We start from the raw sequence: 17,582 nt of genomic DNA on the forward strand, positions 1-17,582 counted from the left end.
CAAAGGGGAATTTGAATAAAGAAATAAAACAACGAACACCTATTACTTTTATAACCATAAAATTTTTTTTAAAGAAAATAAAATAAACTTTTGTCTAGCATTTGCTACAAACTAGCTATGATCAATGGATCTTTAACCTTCATGGGTTTCACTTTCCTCTGTCAAGTAAATCTGCTGTGCTTCTACAACCTTCTTATGGATCAAATTCTACCTCACACTTCTCTTAATTTTAATTCTCTTCTGTCCAAAGACCATTTAATTATTTTTTATCCAGATGTGTTCATTTTTATTTTAAGGTTCTACCTCTAATATCTTTTATTATCACTCGATTACTAAAACTCCTTTTATATTTGAAAAGACAGCTGTAATAATTCTCCTTTTAAAAGTACATTCATTTTTTAAAAAGAAGTTTTTATGGCAACTCTCTTTTTTGTTACTGCTTCTTATAAAATTCTTCACTTCCTACTGGGCAGAATATATGACTTTAAAATCTGGTCTTCTCAGGAGAGTGAAAGAACAAATGGTTTCAATGTGTTTTACAGAATAAAGAAAAAAGTTACAGATCTAACTTTCAATATTTTGCTACTGAAAAACAAATAGAAATATGAAAAGGAAATGTCAAGAGGGCAAGAATAATGACAGCACAGGCAAAAGAGTATTTGTGAGGCCTGTCAAATTTTAACTTTGGCTGGTGAATAACTTCTGCTGTAGAACTCCAACTCACAGGTAGCTTTGGCTCCCAAAACAATGGCTTCTATGACTTGTATCAACACCAAGTACAAACAGAAATTGCCTTAAATGTCCTGTCCTAAGAGATGAAACATGCTCATTTAAAATCCAATGATATAGGTAAGTGTCATATCTCAGTTCAAAGTGATTATCAATTTTGTGCCACTCATCTTAGCATTTTCCCAATCTATTTTGTCTATGATAACTATAGGTATAGATTATTTCTTGTTGTCTTTCAAAATACTACTGTCCCATGTTTCATCTGTAAACATCATTATTTCTGTTGATATTTTTCTCTGGGTTTAAGATGAGCCAAAATATTTATTTGCTTCATCACATTTTAAATACACTACTAGTCAATGAAGAGGCAGAGTAAGAAGCTTTGTGACAGTGTGTGTGTGTGTGTGTGTGTGTGTGTGTGTGTGTGTGTATGTGTGACATATTTTTAATTGTTTACTAGAATGGTAAATAATAATTTGCAATTTCAATTAGAAAAAATTATAATGATATTTTCCCTAATATTTAATTCAAAGAAGAAAACAACTATATGAAAAAAATGAGAACATCTAAAGAGCTTCACCTCTAAACCCCCTTAAAGACTTAAACCTTAGATATGCTAGCCTATAAATATATTTGAGATTGAATCATTGCTTCAGTCATACTTCTATGTGCTTCATACTTAGAAGACAAAGTACCACACTGAAGAAGCTCAGAGACTTAAGGGGGAGCCCAAAGTGAGAATAAACAATAATCATATAGTAAGGCAAAAGGAGGAAGATGTGGAGGCCAGAAACCAAGACCCAGTGCTTATTTAAGTAAGTAACTGTAATAATATCTTATGATTGTCAATTATTTAACAGTTAAAGCAACAGTTAAAGAGACAATTTTTGTCTCTGCTCTTATTTCTACCTCAATTATAAAGTCAATGAATCATCAATTTACAAAGGAAGAAAGCAATTGAGGAAGAAGAAAAAAGGAAACTACAAAATAGTCAGGATACAACTAATAAAATGGCGTTAATGGATCTTTACCTATCATTAATTACTCTAAATGTAAATGGATTAAATCGTCCAATCAAAAAGCACAAAGTGGCTGGATGGATAAAAGTAAAATAAGACCCAACTATCTGCTGCCTATCTGCTGCTCAAAGTGAAGGGATAAAAAAAAGATAGTCCATGCAAGTGGAAATCAGAAGAGACTAGGGTAGCTATATTTATATCACATAAAAGAGACTTTAAGTCAAAGCTGTAATAATAGACAAAGAAGGTCATTATATCGTATTAAAAGGGGCAATTTATCAAGAGGACATTATAATTATATATTTATATGTACTCAGTACCAGAGCGCCTAAATATATTAAGCAAATACTAACAAATCTGAAGAGATAGACAATAATATAGGACCAATAGAAGACTTCAATACCTTTCTTTCAACAGTGGATAGATCATCAGTAAGAAGTCAATAAGAAAACCTTGACAATCAATAAGGAAATATTGAAAATCAATAAAGAAACGACTTGAAATATACTTTAGAACAATAAACCTAACATATATACACAGAACATTCAATCCAACCACATATGATTTATCTTGGAGAATATTCTGGATGTGTTCTCAAAGCAGAATGCACTTTATTCTCAAACACATCCAGAATATTCTCCAAGATAAATCATATGTTAGTTCACAAAACAAGTTCAACAAATTCAGAAGATTGATATGATATTAAGTATATTCTGACCACAATGGTATGAAAGTAGAAATAAATAATTGGAGAAAAGATGAAAAATTTACAGTTATGTGTAAATTAAACAACACATTGCTCAACAACCAATAGTCAAAGAATAAATGAAAAGAGAAATCAAAAAATTTCTTGAAACAAATGAAAATGGAAACACAGCATGTCAAAACCTATAGGATGCAGCAAAAGCAGTCCTAAGAGGGAAGTTAGGTGATAAATGCCTACATTAAGTAAAAAAAAAGATCTCAGGTAAAGAATCTAAATTTATACCTTAAGGAACTACAAAAAGAAGAATAAAGTATGTCCAAAACTAGAAGAAAGAAAATAATAGAAATAAATGAAATAGAGACAAGAAAAACAATAGAAATGATCTATGCAGGTAAGAGTTGAGTTTTTGAAGGTAAACAAATTTGATAAACCTTTAGCTAGACTGAGAACAAAAGAGAAGATGCAAATAAATAAAGTCAGAAATGAAAGAGGAGACATTATAACTGAGACTACAGAAAAACAAAGGATCATAAGAGACTATTATGAACAATTACATACCAACAAATTGGATAACTTAGAAGACCTGGACAAATTCCTAGAAATATACAACCTACCAACACTTAATCATGAAGATATAAAAAATCTGAACAAATAATGAGTTGGAGATTGAATTAGTAATTAGAAACCTTCTAACAAAGAGAGCCCAGGATAAGATGGTTCTGCTGGTGAATTCTACGAATTAATGCCAATCCTCCTCAAATTCTTTCAAAAAATTGGAGGAGGAAACACTTTCAAACTCATTTTATGAGGCCAGTATTACTCTGATACTAAAACCAGATAAAGAGAGTACAAAATAAGAAAACTATAGGCCAATGTCCCTGATGAATATAGGTGCACAGATTCTCAACAGAATACTAGCAAACTGAATTCAACAGCACATTAAAAGAACCATACAGCATGATCAAGTGGGATTTATCCCTGGGATGCAAAGATGGTTCAACATATGCAAACCTATAAATGTGATATACCACATTAATACAATGAAAGGTAAAAATCATATTATCATATCAATAGATACAAAAAAAAGTATTAGATAAAATTCAACATTCTTTCATGATTAAAAACTCTCAACAAATTGGGTATAGATGGAATGTATACAGGCCGAATATGAAAAGCCCAAATCTAACACTCAATGGTGAAAGTGTTTCCTCTAAGATGAGGAACAAAACAAGGGTGCCCCATCTCACCACCCCTATTGTCAGAGCAGTTAGGCAAAAAGAAGAAATAAAAGGCAGCCTAATCAGAAAGGAAGAAGTAAAATTATCTCTGTTTGTACATAATATGATCTTATATGTAGAAAATCCTAAAGATCCCACCAAAAAACTGTTTGAATTAATAAACAAATTCAGTAGAATTGTAGGATACAAAATCAACACACGATAATCAGCTGAGTTTCTATACACTAACAACAAAATAATTAACAAAGAAATAAAAAAAAAAATCTCATTCACGATAGCATTAAAAACAATAAATACTTATAAGTAAATATAGCCGAGGAGGTGAAATATCTATGCTCTGAAAACTATAAGACTTTGATGAAAGAAACTGAAAATGACACAAATAAATAGATATCTGGTGTTCATGGATCAGAATTAATATTGTTACAATGTCAATACTATCCAAAGCCACATATAGATTTAATGTAATCCCCTTCAAAATTCCAATGGTATTTTACATAGAAATAGAAAAAAAATCCTAAAATCTGTGTGGAACCATAAAAGACCCCAAATAGTCAAAGCAATCTTGAGAAAGAAGAATAAAGCAGGAGGCATTTCTATTTGGCAAATGTATGTGATTAACTTGTTCTAAACACTAAAGTTAAGTCAGAGATAATATGAGAGGTGTGCTACTTACTACCATACCAGTTGGTACAATATGGTACTAGACACAGAACAATGTGTGGCCATATGAATGTATGTATTCTCTTTATAAAAATCTGTAAAATGTGGGTTGATATATTTCAAATGTTAAAATATTTGTAAAATTTTTAAGGCTTCGTCTATGCATTTATCTCAATTTCCTTAAGTTCTCACTATGGAAAAACTAGATGATGGTAAATTTTTTCAAACTAACATTGGTATCCTCATGAAACTCAAATGTGAGAATGCTGTGATTCAAGAGGTAAATGGTCCCTTCAAGAGACATACCTAGAACTGGGACCAGTCTCCTTGTTTGAATTTCTTCCACCAGATTATATTGCCTCAGGAAGGAACATTAGAAATCCTTATCTGAGATTTGCTTTATACTGAAAAAGACATCTCTTATTTCTTTGCCCTGTGAAAATAATTCTTTGAAAGCAGAATAGAAGTCATTGGGAAAGATTTGAAATGTAAATGTTCACCTTAAACACAACCTTTCACAAATGCTTTTCAGTAATGCAAGGCAATCATCTGAATGTGTATGATGAGTATTTTCAAACAAAAATAGAACGTCAGTATTTTGATAACATTCATATATACAGTATAGGGAATCTTCTTTTTATATCTAAATTCCTAGTAAAGTAAATGCACCCATGGTTATATTGTTTAATAACCAACCTGGAAGATTAAATTTGCTTTTCATTGTTTTCTTAGGAAATAAGGTTTAGTGTTGTCATAATCAGTGAGGTGAAAGATATGACTCGTGTTTATGAAATGACATGACCAAATTAACAGCAATACTAATCTCATTTCTTTCAGTAAGAAATCTAAAAGAATTACAATAACTTTAATGACTAGCTCCAATTTTGTAGCTTTTCCTTCTTGTCACTCCTTAAGGAGGACATTTTTTTTTACATAGAAAGTCACAACTTAGTTCAATTTCATAAAGATAGGTATTCAAATTAAGAAACTCTAAGTTATCTCCACTTGGTATATTCAAATTATATAAAATATGATTTCAAAGTCTTAGCAAGGTTCAACAAGTATAAAAACTAGGACAATCATATAAGGTATTGTATAACTAGAATGTTTTTGAAAGTGAAAGAAGTTGCTATTCATAATTAATCTGGAATATCAACCACACATGGAGGCGGTTTAGGGCAAACCAGGATATGTGGTTACCCTAGGAGGAACTGAACCCCAGTCATTCTTCATCTACATCAGTCAGCAAGTCTATTTACTACAGTTCTGCAGTTTATAAATTGGGGATAAAACACACACATTTTCATTGTTAGAAAGGCAACACGAAATCCAAATTTTCTTTTACAATCTGACATAGTGTGTGCTTAAATCCATTTGCTCCTATTACTAAGCTGTTAAATGGATTATTCTGAGAAAAAACGAAGTCTTTCATGCTTTATTTCAAATTTCTATTCTCCCTCAGATATCTTTCCACGTCCTCCCATTTAACTCTTTGTATTTGTTTTCAGGACACTAATAAAATAAGAACAGCAGCTGCAATGATCAATATTTTATTCACTCATTCTGCAAATGCTGCTGAGTGCCCACTGTCTGCCAGGGCCTGTTCTAGGCTATCCTGGTGATAGATAATTAGAAGAGGTCACTTCTGTTAAGAAAGACAAGCTATTTCGAAGAAAAAGATAAGTACATGAATTACTATAACACAGGGCATAATGACAAAAATATAAATCTATATATACTTATATAGATATATACATACATATGTGCATATATACATATACATGTACATGTATGTATGTTTATATCTATATCTATCTATCTATCTATCTATCTATCTATCTATCTATCTATCTATCTATCATCTCTCTATCTATCTACCTATATATACGGTATGGGAGTTCAGTGATGGGAAAGAGATTTGAGAAAGGTGTTTTGGGAGCAGAGAGGCCCATAAGTAAAGTCACAGAGGAAGGAAAGCACAGGGATTCCTCTGAGTGTTACTGCACTCTGGAGTTTGATCCCAAGGTGCCTGGAAAAGTGGAGTGGTGAAAGAGAAAGATCTGCAATATCAGGCAAAGCATTTTAGAATTAGTTCAAGGAATAGGGTCATACTAGATGAGGAACAGGGAAAGATCTACTGAGAAGTGCACTTGTGGAGGACTGGTCTGACAGTGGCGAATAGGATGGACTGCCTGGCCTGAGGAGATCAAGAAATAGCTAGAGACAGAGTAGTGTTCTAACAAGGGAGGAGACAGTGGTGATATGAAGGAGGAACATGCCCCAGAGAACCTGGAAATATAAGCCCGAATATATGACAAGTGACTCGTTTGACCTCCATGATTAAGCTTTTAATTTGATATAACAGAGAAAATAATGATGGTGTCATTAACAAATATTTCAATGAACCTACTCCAAACTGACTGAATACCATTTTATCTTAAATGTTCAAGCAGTAAAAATATTTTCACACTTCATCTAGATTAGTTTTTAATTCAATAAGTTTTCCAAAAGAATAAAACTTACAAAGGTAACTTTTTAAACGAATAATTTTATTGTCCCAGTTGTAAGTGGTATAAACTTATTTTAGTTATTTAATTAATAATTTTAAAATGTGACTAGCAAGTGAAAGAAAAGGGACTAGTGAAATCTAAAATATCCACTGAATTAAAAATGTTGAAGATTCTACACTTCGATAGTCTACACGCTGTTTTCTCTTTCCCTACTATCCACCATAACATAAGGATAACATACAGTCTCTTTAAGAGTAATGTGTCATTCCCAAACATGTTCCTTCCATCATTTGCTTTCAAACTCCTTAATAAATTTCTCTCTCTAAATACTCAGCGATTGTCACTGACAGATTTGGCTACTTGGGGAAGGCGCTCAGTTCTCTGTCCATTGTAGTATATCACAAATTTGCTGAGTGATCCCTTGGTGAAGAAGTTACATTTCTGGTAGAGGTTGGATTTGAGATCTTTCTCTGACTTGCTAAGGGCTATTTATGATAAAGAGTGTCTAAGAATGGATTAAAGAACATGTCATCTTCACACCAAGTACAAGATTCTACGATTTTACAAAATGGTTATCGGCAAAGATGAATTTTCATGAAGAAATTCTAAATTCAAAGAAATTTAAATTATAGTTTATTACTTATCTCTCTGTTTCTGTTCTTATTTTAGTAGTGTCCTGAAAACAAATACAAAGAGTTAAATGAGAGGACGTGGAAAGATATCTGTTAGGATTAGAACCCCTGACACAAAGAACAAATACCTGTTAGAAAGGGAGAGATTGATTATCTGTTGTAACTGCATGGTAGTCCCAGGTTCTTGTTATGTGATTCCCTTGTTTAAAGGGAGGAAAGGTACCACACTGCCCAGAAGTTGATCCATGCAGAAAGCAAGGGGAATCTTTATTTATTTGTTCATCAAATACTGAACATCCACAGGGAAACAGGTGATGTGATGCAACGATGAACAAGGTAGATAAGGCCTCTGATCTCACAGCCTAGGAAGGAGCCACAAAGCTCTACACTTGTACATCTTGGCGATTTTTCCAAAGGTAGGCGTCACAAATCATGAAGCTGCTCAAAAAGATCTGATCGAAATCTAGTTAAAGCTTATCCTCTTGTTAACTTTTTGAATGAACATCTCTTTGATTCATAATTTTCTTTTTTAATTATGTAAGAGAGAGACTATATACTTAAATTCTCACAAGTATTCTGCACATATTCTAAGAGATCCAGCTCTGGGAAATAACTTTTGCAAAATTACACTTCTCAGTATAGCACAAGGGTTTACTTATGCTTTGCATAAAAATTGCGAAGAAGCAGCTCATTAATATGCTAAATGCCCTTTCCTATTTATAGACACTGACCCACATTTCGTTTTCAGTTAATATGTATACAGAACTCTGACATTTACTTGTCCTTCTCTCCTTTCCACCTTTAATACCACTTCAAGCAAAACTGTCAAATTCCTTTTTATTTTGTTGACCATGAACATATAAGGGGAGAACTCTAAGTGTACTTAATTCAAGCTGTTTGAATATGTTTCTTCTGCCTGATCTTAGAGGAAGCAGTAAAAATGATTTCAGGTAGCATTTTTAGTGATGAAAATCTGCAGGCTCAGCAATATTGCTTAAATTATTTGCTTGTCTTGGCTAATGTGATGTTTCATACTATCAAAATGTTGCACTGATTAGTTCTCTGTCCTCTATCAGCACTGACTTTTGAGAGTTAATGGCAAATGCTGTAGAAAATTTGACATCTTCCTTGCACTCAGGCAGTAGCAAACATATCTTTATTAGGAGTTAGATGAAAGAGTGCTGTATTTCTTGAAGCTTTTCTCTTTAAATTATTTCTGGTAGAGGTTGGATTTGAGATCTTTCTCTGACTTGCTAAGGGCTATTTATGATTTATTTCAACCTTTAGCTGGCTCTTGGAAAAAAAAAAGAACAAAGTTGAAAATAAAGAAGAGAGGCCGCTTAATCCTCAGTGGTATTTCAGCGGCATGGAGTACCCTGAATCTTAGGATAGGTGCATTGTTTAAATTTAAAAATATTTTTATTTTTTCTCTGAAAAATAAAATTAAAATCCTTTATCATTTTTAATTAGAGAACAAGTGCCATCATTTTTTAAAGAGAACAAATTTCAAGCTGTGAGTCTTTTAATGCAGGCTGGTCCTCTGAGACTTTTCTGAATCACAGCAGGGAAATTTTAAACTCAGTCAAATAATTTTCTTAGGCAAAGTAGTGATAGGCCATGGTGAGATATGGGTGTCATTAAAATTTTATAGAGGTCCCTAAGACACCACAGTCACTGTAACATTGACACATTGACTATAATATCTCCAAAGAAGTGTTTGCTGTCTATCATGTCTCTGAAGGGAGCTGTTATAGCCCATCGATGCAATAATCTGCATGTTAAAAAGTCTCTAAATATGTATTTACAAGATAGTCAGATCTGTTTTGGTCTATTGGGTCAATAATCCATGCATTAAAAGTCCCTAAATATATAATTTACAAGATAGGTCAGTTTTGGTTCGCTGAGTCAACAGTGAGGAGGCCTTTAAAAAAGGACCTAGATAGTTGCATAGTCTGCATTTTAGCAAGTTTGGAAATGCAGTTCTGTACACTTTCTCTCATTTAAAGAGTGGATTTACTATGGTAGTTTCAGTGGATGTCAGAATCTGTGTTTCATTCTGGCCTATGATATTTTGCTTTTAAAATGTCAGAAGAAGGTAAACTGACATAGTATAAACTATATTAAAGCTATGAGCAAGTGATAGAAATGCAGACATTTAGGCAAAGCCCTCTGGGCCAGGGTGTATGCTGTCCTTCCAGGCTGTCTTAGAGCTTCTTCTATCTCCATCCAGGCCCAATTCACCTCTCTGTTTTACCTGACTGCTCTGCTGTAGCCTTTGCCTCCTCTCTGTCAATCTCCTTCCAGCAGCCAGAGGGATCTTGCTAGGACTTCACATTATGGCCTTGCTCTTTCTTCTCCAGCAACTTTGCATTTCATGATAAAAGCCAAAGGCTCCTTAAGATATGCCTCTAATCACTGACTTCTCCTACCACTCGCCCCCTTGCGGATGCTGCCAGAGCACACTGGCCTCTGCTGTTCTTGAGCAGACCAGGCATGCTCTTGCCTCAGGTTCTTTGTACTTCCCTTCCCTCTACTTGGAAAGCTCCTCCCTCAGATATCCACATGGCTAGCTCTCTCACTTCCTTTAGGAGTCTTAGGAGAAGAGGCCTTCCCTGGCCACCTTGTATAAGATAGCAACACCCCATCCCAACACCATGAATTTCTTTCTCCATCATCCATTCTTGTTGTTCTCCACTAGCACTTATCACCATCTAATATACTATGTTGTTATTTATTTGTTTATTGTCCATCTCTCTCCCCTAAAAGTTAAGCTCCACTAGGGCAGGGGCTTCATCAATCCCAAAAATTTAGATAAGAACCTGGCACCTGTAAGTGCTCATTAAATATTTGTGGTGAAAATGAATGAAAGCAGATAAAATAGAGTTTTCTCTCTACTTCCCCAACTGCTGGCTGATACGTATTCGTGTTTAGGTTGAGGAGGAATGAGTATCTCTTTCTGAGATAAAGTCCTCTCTTCAGCCATTAGACCTCAGTTTCCTGTAATATTCTCTAAGTGGCACAAAACTGGTCCTTCATGAAGATGTTCATCCACCACTACCCCAGAGCTACTGGGTTACGATGGGGCTCGTGGAGGAGCTGGGGTCATTTCATCTGGTCATGCAAACACTCGACCAGCCAAATTCTAAGTGCAATAGTGTATCAAGATGGGATTAGCATTTCTAAATCTCCTCCAGTTATATGGCAGAGGTGCACATACCATCCCTCATGACTGCACCAGATTAGACTACAGTTACAGTTATATGGCAGAGGTGCACATACCATCCCTCATGGCTGCATCAGATTAGACTGTATGTGCACCTCTGCCATATAACTGTAACAGACTGCGGAGTACTGAGTAGAATCATTATTCTCTCCTAAACTTGGTAAATTATCCTTGGGTATTCTCCCATGTCTCTACCCCCACCTTGAACCATGCATGATATTCTCAAATGCATCCTCTCTCATGATGGAAGCCTGTCACAGTAACTTCTTTATTTAAATTTCACAGGAACATTCTTTATTTCAGTTACTCAGAAAGGTGCCTTTGGCAAGAGAATCACAGCTGACAGCAAATTAATGACTATGATGCTGTGATTAGTTGAGATTACAGGCTATAGAGGACGTGTCTGAGCATTTACCACTGTCATCATACTAATGCTGTCATCTATCAGTGATTCATATTGGTCAAAAAAGAAGATATGGTTCAGTTACAGTAGTCCTATAGAAATGTAACGAAATCTGTCTGTAATGTAAGATTCAGTGATATGCTAATTAATTGAGAGAATTTTTACTGTTAACCTGCGTATTCTAGTCTCTCCCATGCCCTCCCCCAGCACACAGATTTATTTTAATAAAGCTTTAAGGAACAAGCTAACTGAAAAACTGAAGATAATTCCAGTCCCCAAACCTGAAGTATTCATTAAATGAAAGGAAAACATCATTTAATCTTGAATTATTTGGATAAGTGACTCAATTTTGTAATTTATTTTGCATGAGTAGACAAAACTTAATGGATATTTCAGTGCCTACCAGCACTTGACTGGATTTATAAAATAAACTTTTCTATCAGTTTAACAGACAGGAGAGGATAAAAATTAACATGAACAATACCAACGACAAAACCTTCTACTCAGATACTAGGTATCATTCCACCTCCTTCCAAATTCTGTCTGAAAAGCAATAACGATTTCTATAATCCCCAGCAATGACTTTTGCAGGGAGAAGATTTCAAATAAACGTCTATTTGCTTTAGGTGAGCTTCACTGAATCGGTCTTATTTGATTTCAGATCCTCCTCAGGGAAGAGATTTCAGGATTTCCTGGTTGTAAAATGGAAAAGAACATTTTGCTGAACTTGTATGACATCATCTAAAGCATTAAAAGGGCAGATAATCATGGATTCTCTGCCTGTTTACTAAAGCTTCTTTACCTTCTCAATCTATTTTATTTCCAAATGTCAGAGTAGTCTGAAACCTTTCAAAGATTTACAGACTGCAGAAGCAGAGGAAATATTAGGATAAATCCTTTAACTTTTGCAAAAGCTCTTAAATAATTAATAGGTGGGCTTTTGGAAATGTTATATATCACAGTACAGTTACTCTAATATATACCTTGTGAAGGCAACACATAATTTAACAACAAAGGGCTTGAGGCCCTCTCCCTTTCTAGAAAGTTAGTGAAATGGCTCTTTAGTATACACTTGAGTCACAAATGAAGAGAATATTGAATTTGTGAAGGGGAAGATTATAACTAATATCATAAAATTTAGTTTATTAAAATTAAAATACTACATAGTGAATGAAAATGGTAAGTACCATCTTTGTTTTAAATACAATTTCTTTTCCATATTCTACTTGGAAATTCCCTTACATTGTGGAAAGAAGAACAAATGTAGCTACCATAATATTATTGATAAAAAGCAACAGAAAATGTAAGCAAATTATTTTCAAGCTTAAATTACAAAAATGTTTCTCTAATATACTTAAAATACCAGAGCCAAATAGCTAAAACAAATAAGATTTAAAAGATCTTATCCCACATATAGACAAAATATATTTCACAGTAATAAATTAATTTTTCTTTTTTATGCAAAATCTTTCAACCATAACTTCATGAAGAAATGTGAAGTGGTGTGAAAATGATCTTACCTCATATTCAAAGTCCTCTGTTCTGTCTGCATCAGCAGGCAAGCTGGAAAGATACTCATTGTCCTCATAAAATTCATGCTCCATCGGATGAAGAGAATGGCAGCTATGGGGAATGTAGCAATATGATAGGAATAGATCAAAAGGGTTGTTTTCAAAATTAAAACTGATTTTAGAATTTCACTTTAGTCTTCTGTGCTTTGCAATAAGACTTGTACTGATCTAGGCTTTAAATGAACTACAGCTCAGAAGGAGCAATTGCTTGTCTTTCTCCACCTACATGAAGTCCATCAATTCGATTTTCTGAGAGAATTTGAAGATAAGGGCCCATGGTCAGAGCTGCATTTTGTGAAGACTGATGTGAAATCTTTGACAGGCCATGGTGTTTTATTCATATTCTCTGGTCTGTTGCCAGTCTACCGAATGTGACTTGCTGCATGCATGGGTACATGGCTTTTAAGACTGCAGTCTACCCAAAGGGAGGGTGGGGTAGGGTGGGTATTTTGTAACAAAGTACTACCAATGTCAAAATACACAGCTCCAAACTTTTTTGAAATCCATTTTTAAAAGCACATATTTTTCAGATAGTAAAACATACTCACATTACCCCCAATTCCTTAAGACCTCCTTCCTCATAACCTACATTTTCCCCTCTTTGCACAAATATTAAAGAACATTCATGGTGATAACTCACTGGAAACTCCTAAGCCACAGGTTTTTATAATCCCTTTAGAAAATTCCAGGGGACAGACAGAACTGATTAAGTAAAGGAAATGAGGGGGCCCCAGGGCATTGTACATATCTTTTATACATTCTTTCACTTTAGGGAAATGTTTTAAGTAATTGATAGAAATGCTTTCAAATTATTATATACTATGGTAGATACTATACATTATACTATACAAGGGCTAAGCATAGTTCAACAGCAAAGGGCATGAGATCATCTCTATTTCTAAAAGTCAGTGAAAAAGCATAAGTGCAATCAAGCAAGTTCATTGCAAGTAAGATTTGCCAGTATGGATGTTCTTGGAATGGTGCCTTCACACAGTCTGTGTAAATAATTTACCAGCCTCTTACTACTATAGGCTCCTTACAGGGTGAAACAGTGTAGGCTCAAATACTACAAGCAGTATATGCAACACCTTGTTTGCTGTTCTAATAGGTAAACCCTTCTTGCTTAAATCCAGACTGGTTCTGCAAAGCCCATTTGGGCTGGTAAAATGTCAAAGCTTGCTGTTTGGGGCATCTGATGTGTTTCTCTTATCTTTCAGTCAGTAAGAGGGGAACCCTGCCAGGAGAAACACCTTATTCATTCAATAAACATTTATTGCATGTCTACCAGATGCCAGGCCCTATGTCAAGTACTGGAAATAACGTTGGTGCACAAAATCCAATTCTTGTCCTATTAATTGGGTAAAGCAGCAAAGTAGGATTTTAATATAGTGCAATAAGGAAAAAACACAGAAGCTGTGAGAGCGCTTAGTGGGGGTATTCCTATGGCAGCCCTAGGAAGTTTTCTAGAAGAGGTCGCCTCTAAACTAAGATCTAAGGAAGAGCATCACAGCGTATTGGTCGAAGGAGTTTGCACTTAGGCCAGACCTCTTTGGCTCAGGAGTGCGTCCGACATTTCTTTGCTATGTGATCTGGGCCAAGTTACCCAACATGTGTGACACGGGTATGGTAATAATACAGTGCACCCCTCCGAAGGTTGTTGTGAAGACTAAATGAATTAATAAGTGTAAAACACTTAAAATATTACCTAAAACATGTTAAGTGAGCTAATAAATATTGGTTGTTTTTATTATTCATTCGAGAAAGTATTTATTGGAGGGCTGGCTATTCTGTGTCAGGCTGTACTAATAGATATTTTATATTTGTTTGCTTGTGCATTGTTCATCTTTCTCTCTAGAATAGAAGCTCCAGGAAGTAGCGACTTCATTTTCATTCCCAATTTTATGCCCAGCACCTAGTTCCAGTGCCTGACATAAGGAATTATTTAACAAGCAATGGATAAATGAATAGAGACATAAGCAAGACAAACTAAGTCCCTACATTCCTGGAACTTGAGGTTTCAAGGAGTGGTTTCCAAAACATGGTAGCACGTTACAATTTTCTAGAGAGATTTTTGAAAAATTCTGATGCCTGGGCCTTACTCTAAAAAATTCTTATTTAATTGGCCTGAGGTGGGACTCAGGCAATTGATATTGCTTTTCCAAGTTCCCAGGTGATTCTAATGTATACATTCGACCCACTGAAATAACTTAAAAAAGCCACTTAAGGGCAGGAAATTGGCACGATTAGATCTATGTTTTGCAAAGTGGAAAATGGAGTACAGTAGGCAATGAAAATGCCATCTAAGCATACTATTGCTCTTATGAATCAAACTCTCAATAAGGTTTGAATATTTGCTTAAAAGTTCATAGAACAAAATGTATGGGCAAAGCATTCTTCTAAGCCTATACAAGTAGAATTACTTGAATAAAATATCTCAAACTCTCTTTTAATTAGGTAAAAATTTGGAAGAAATATTCTTATAACAGTTTATTTCATAGTTCTATACTTCTCTGACAGCCAGGACCTTTTGTTTACAAATACAATATATTGGGTAATTGCTTTCTTTGGACAACTGCACTTCAATTAATTTCCTAGCGTTTCCTTTAAAAAAGAGAAAAGCAACAGAGAGTCAGAGAGAGAGGTGACCTACAGGGGAGAATATAGTGCCAACATGCCACTTCTGTATCAGTCTTAATAAGGGTTTTGGCAGCTTTTGAGAGAAAAGCTATTTCCCTGACCAGTGCTCATGAGTAGTGTGAGGCTTTTGATGACTGGAAATGAAAAGGTGAACTAATTGGAGCCAGAATTTTTCATTGTATCTCAGTAAGTAAGATTCCTGAGGTGAAACAGCTGTGTGGGTCAGGGACAGCAGCTAGCAGAGATATCTGAAAATTAACTGTAGACAAGTGGAGACAGACTATAGACAACTGTAGACAGCCTGTCTCTGTAATTGTCAACTAGCTAGTGTGACTGATTCTTTCCAACACCGACTTTAAACGATGAATGAAAACAAATAGGGCTTTGAGGGGAAATGACAGAAAAATACCTGTCTGAGAGCAGAAATGGACAGATGTCTGGCACTGGAGGCGTAGGTGGCCTCAGCTTGGCCAGGGCCATGATGTGTTCGAAAGTGATGTCTGTCTGTGTGCTGGCGTTCATGAGCTGCACTTCTGGGGCCGTTCCGTAGAATGGTTTACTAAGAGGCGTTCGCCTTAGCACCTGAACCACAATGGGCTCCTTGGCATTTCGAAAAGCTTCCACTGCCTCTTCATGGGTGGCCTTTGAGAGATCCTTCCCATTGACCTGTGAAGATAAAAGGACACTGCTCATCTCAGAGGAAAGAACAGAGAGGCTGTCATGATAGATTAATAAAAGGTGGAGAGGGGAGGTTTAAATCAGCTCTGATATAAATTTTGCAAAGGAATATTTAATCGGACATGGATATTTATTGAGCTCCTTACCAACATGAGAAAGTGAAGGAGATAAGGAAAACAATTACTTCTAGTATTTTTAGAGAGTACACCAACAGAATGATTAGTAAAGATTCAAAAATTTAAATAATACATTGGCCTCAGAAAATGTTCACTGAAATCTTCAGATAGGTAGAAATGCTAAGTATATCCTTTTTTATGATCTATCAATCTCTTACTAGAATTTTCAACATTTAATCAAAGTCTTCCTGGTCTGAAATCTATTTTTTTAGAATACTGTTAAATTTCTTTCATATTCATCATCTTCTTATCTAAGACCATGTTTTATCCAAGATAATTTACATTTTATCCTAAATCCTTTCTATTCAAAGTACGGTCTGTGGACCAGCAGTTAAGCATCATCTAAGAGATTATTAGAAATGCAGAAAACCTAGCCCTACCTCGGACCTCCTGAATCAGAACTGGCATTATAACAAGATACCAGATGATTTCTATGATATGCACATAAAAGGAGCACTACTCTAAAACACCTCTGAAGGAGTATACTGTGTCTCTTTGGATCATCATCTATTTTAATTTATATCAACTGATGACTCTCCAAGGTAGCCCTGGACATAATAAAGAAAGAGGTGGCATTTGCCTTTGCTCTCCACCACTGCTTCTCAGCTGGACCAACTACAGGCACTTACTCTAGCCTTTGTGGCATCCCAAACACCTGCACACTTTTCTGAACACCCTCTTGAGGGGCAGCACAGGCTGCTCTCAAATAGTTGTTAATATATTTCCCTAAATAGGTACTGATAACATAGCCTCTTAGTGGGAGTTGTGCTTTAATAAAAGATCATGGAATCTTGAAATAGCTTCACAACTCCCACCCCAAATGAATTAATAATGTTGGCTTTTGCCTACAGGAAAAGATACTTGGAAGCAAAATTCTGTGTTCAAAACCACAGAAATAATACCATTTTTAGACAACTATGACACCTGTCTGTTGGTGAGGCTCAGATAACTGCTATGTACCGGCAAATCCTTAGAGATCCCTGGGAAGAAGCAAAGGGAATCACTGAGTTGCAATCAAAGAGCAATTGCTGACATTGAAATGAGCACATTCTCTCTCCCTGAGTAGACAAAGAACAAGTGTGCTCAAAGCAAGTGTGGGGCATTTCAGGGTAAATGATACAATGCCAGGTAGAAATCGTCATGTCACGTAGAGACAGGCTTAATAACCTGGAAGAGTTAATTTACTCAATGGACCCTGAAAGAGTTAATGTGCCTTCACAAAAGGAGCAATTAAGTTTCCTCACCAGCAAAATATGTCCCAGCACAGTTCTTAGATCACTAGTAAGAAATTTTAGTTGGAGATTTGAGTGGGTACCTACCAGTGTGCATATGCTCGCTAATCTGTACATTCACACTCTAATTCTTCTCTCCATGGACTAAACTTGAAAATTACCACC

The 17,582-nt window shown here is 35.3% G+C and overlaps 1 protein-coding gene across 2 annotated transcripts in view; it reads right to left on the bottom strand.

The window, feature by feature from the left end:
• Nucleotides 1-17,582, bottom strand: part of PDZRN4 (PDZ domain containing ring finger 4) — a 351,355-nt gene that overhangs the window by 50,196 nt on the left and 283,577 nt on the right. For both annotated transcript variants that reach the window (XM_023524086.1, XM_011381546.1), the window contains 2 exons: nt 15,741-15,997; nt 12,644-12,746 (listed from right to left, as the gene is read on the bottom strand). In XM_023524086.1, the coding sequence (XP_023379854.1) occupies nt 12,644-12,746; nt 15,741-15,997 (360 nt within the window). The remainder of the gene's footprint in view (nt 1-12,643; nt 12,747-15,740; nt 15,998-17,582) is intronic.

Source organism: Pteropus vampyrus, unplaced genomic scaffold (genome assembly GCF_000151845.1).
Source record: "Pteropus vampyrus isolate Shadow unplaced genomic scaffold, Pvam_2.0 Scaffold441, whole genome shotgun sequence".
NCBI classification, from domain to species: domain Eukaryota; kingdom Metazoa; phylum Chordata; class Mammalia; order Chiroptera; family Pteropodidae; genus Pteropus; species Pteropus vampyrus.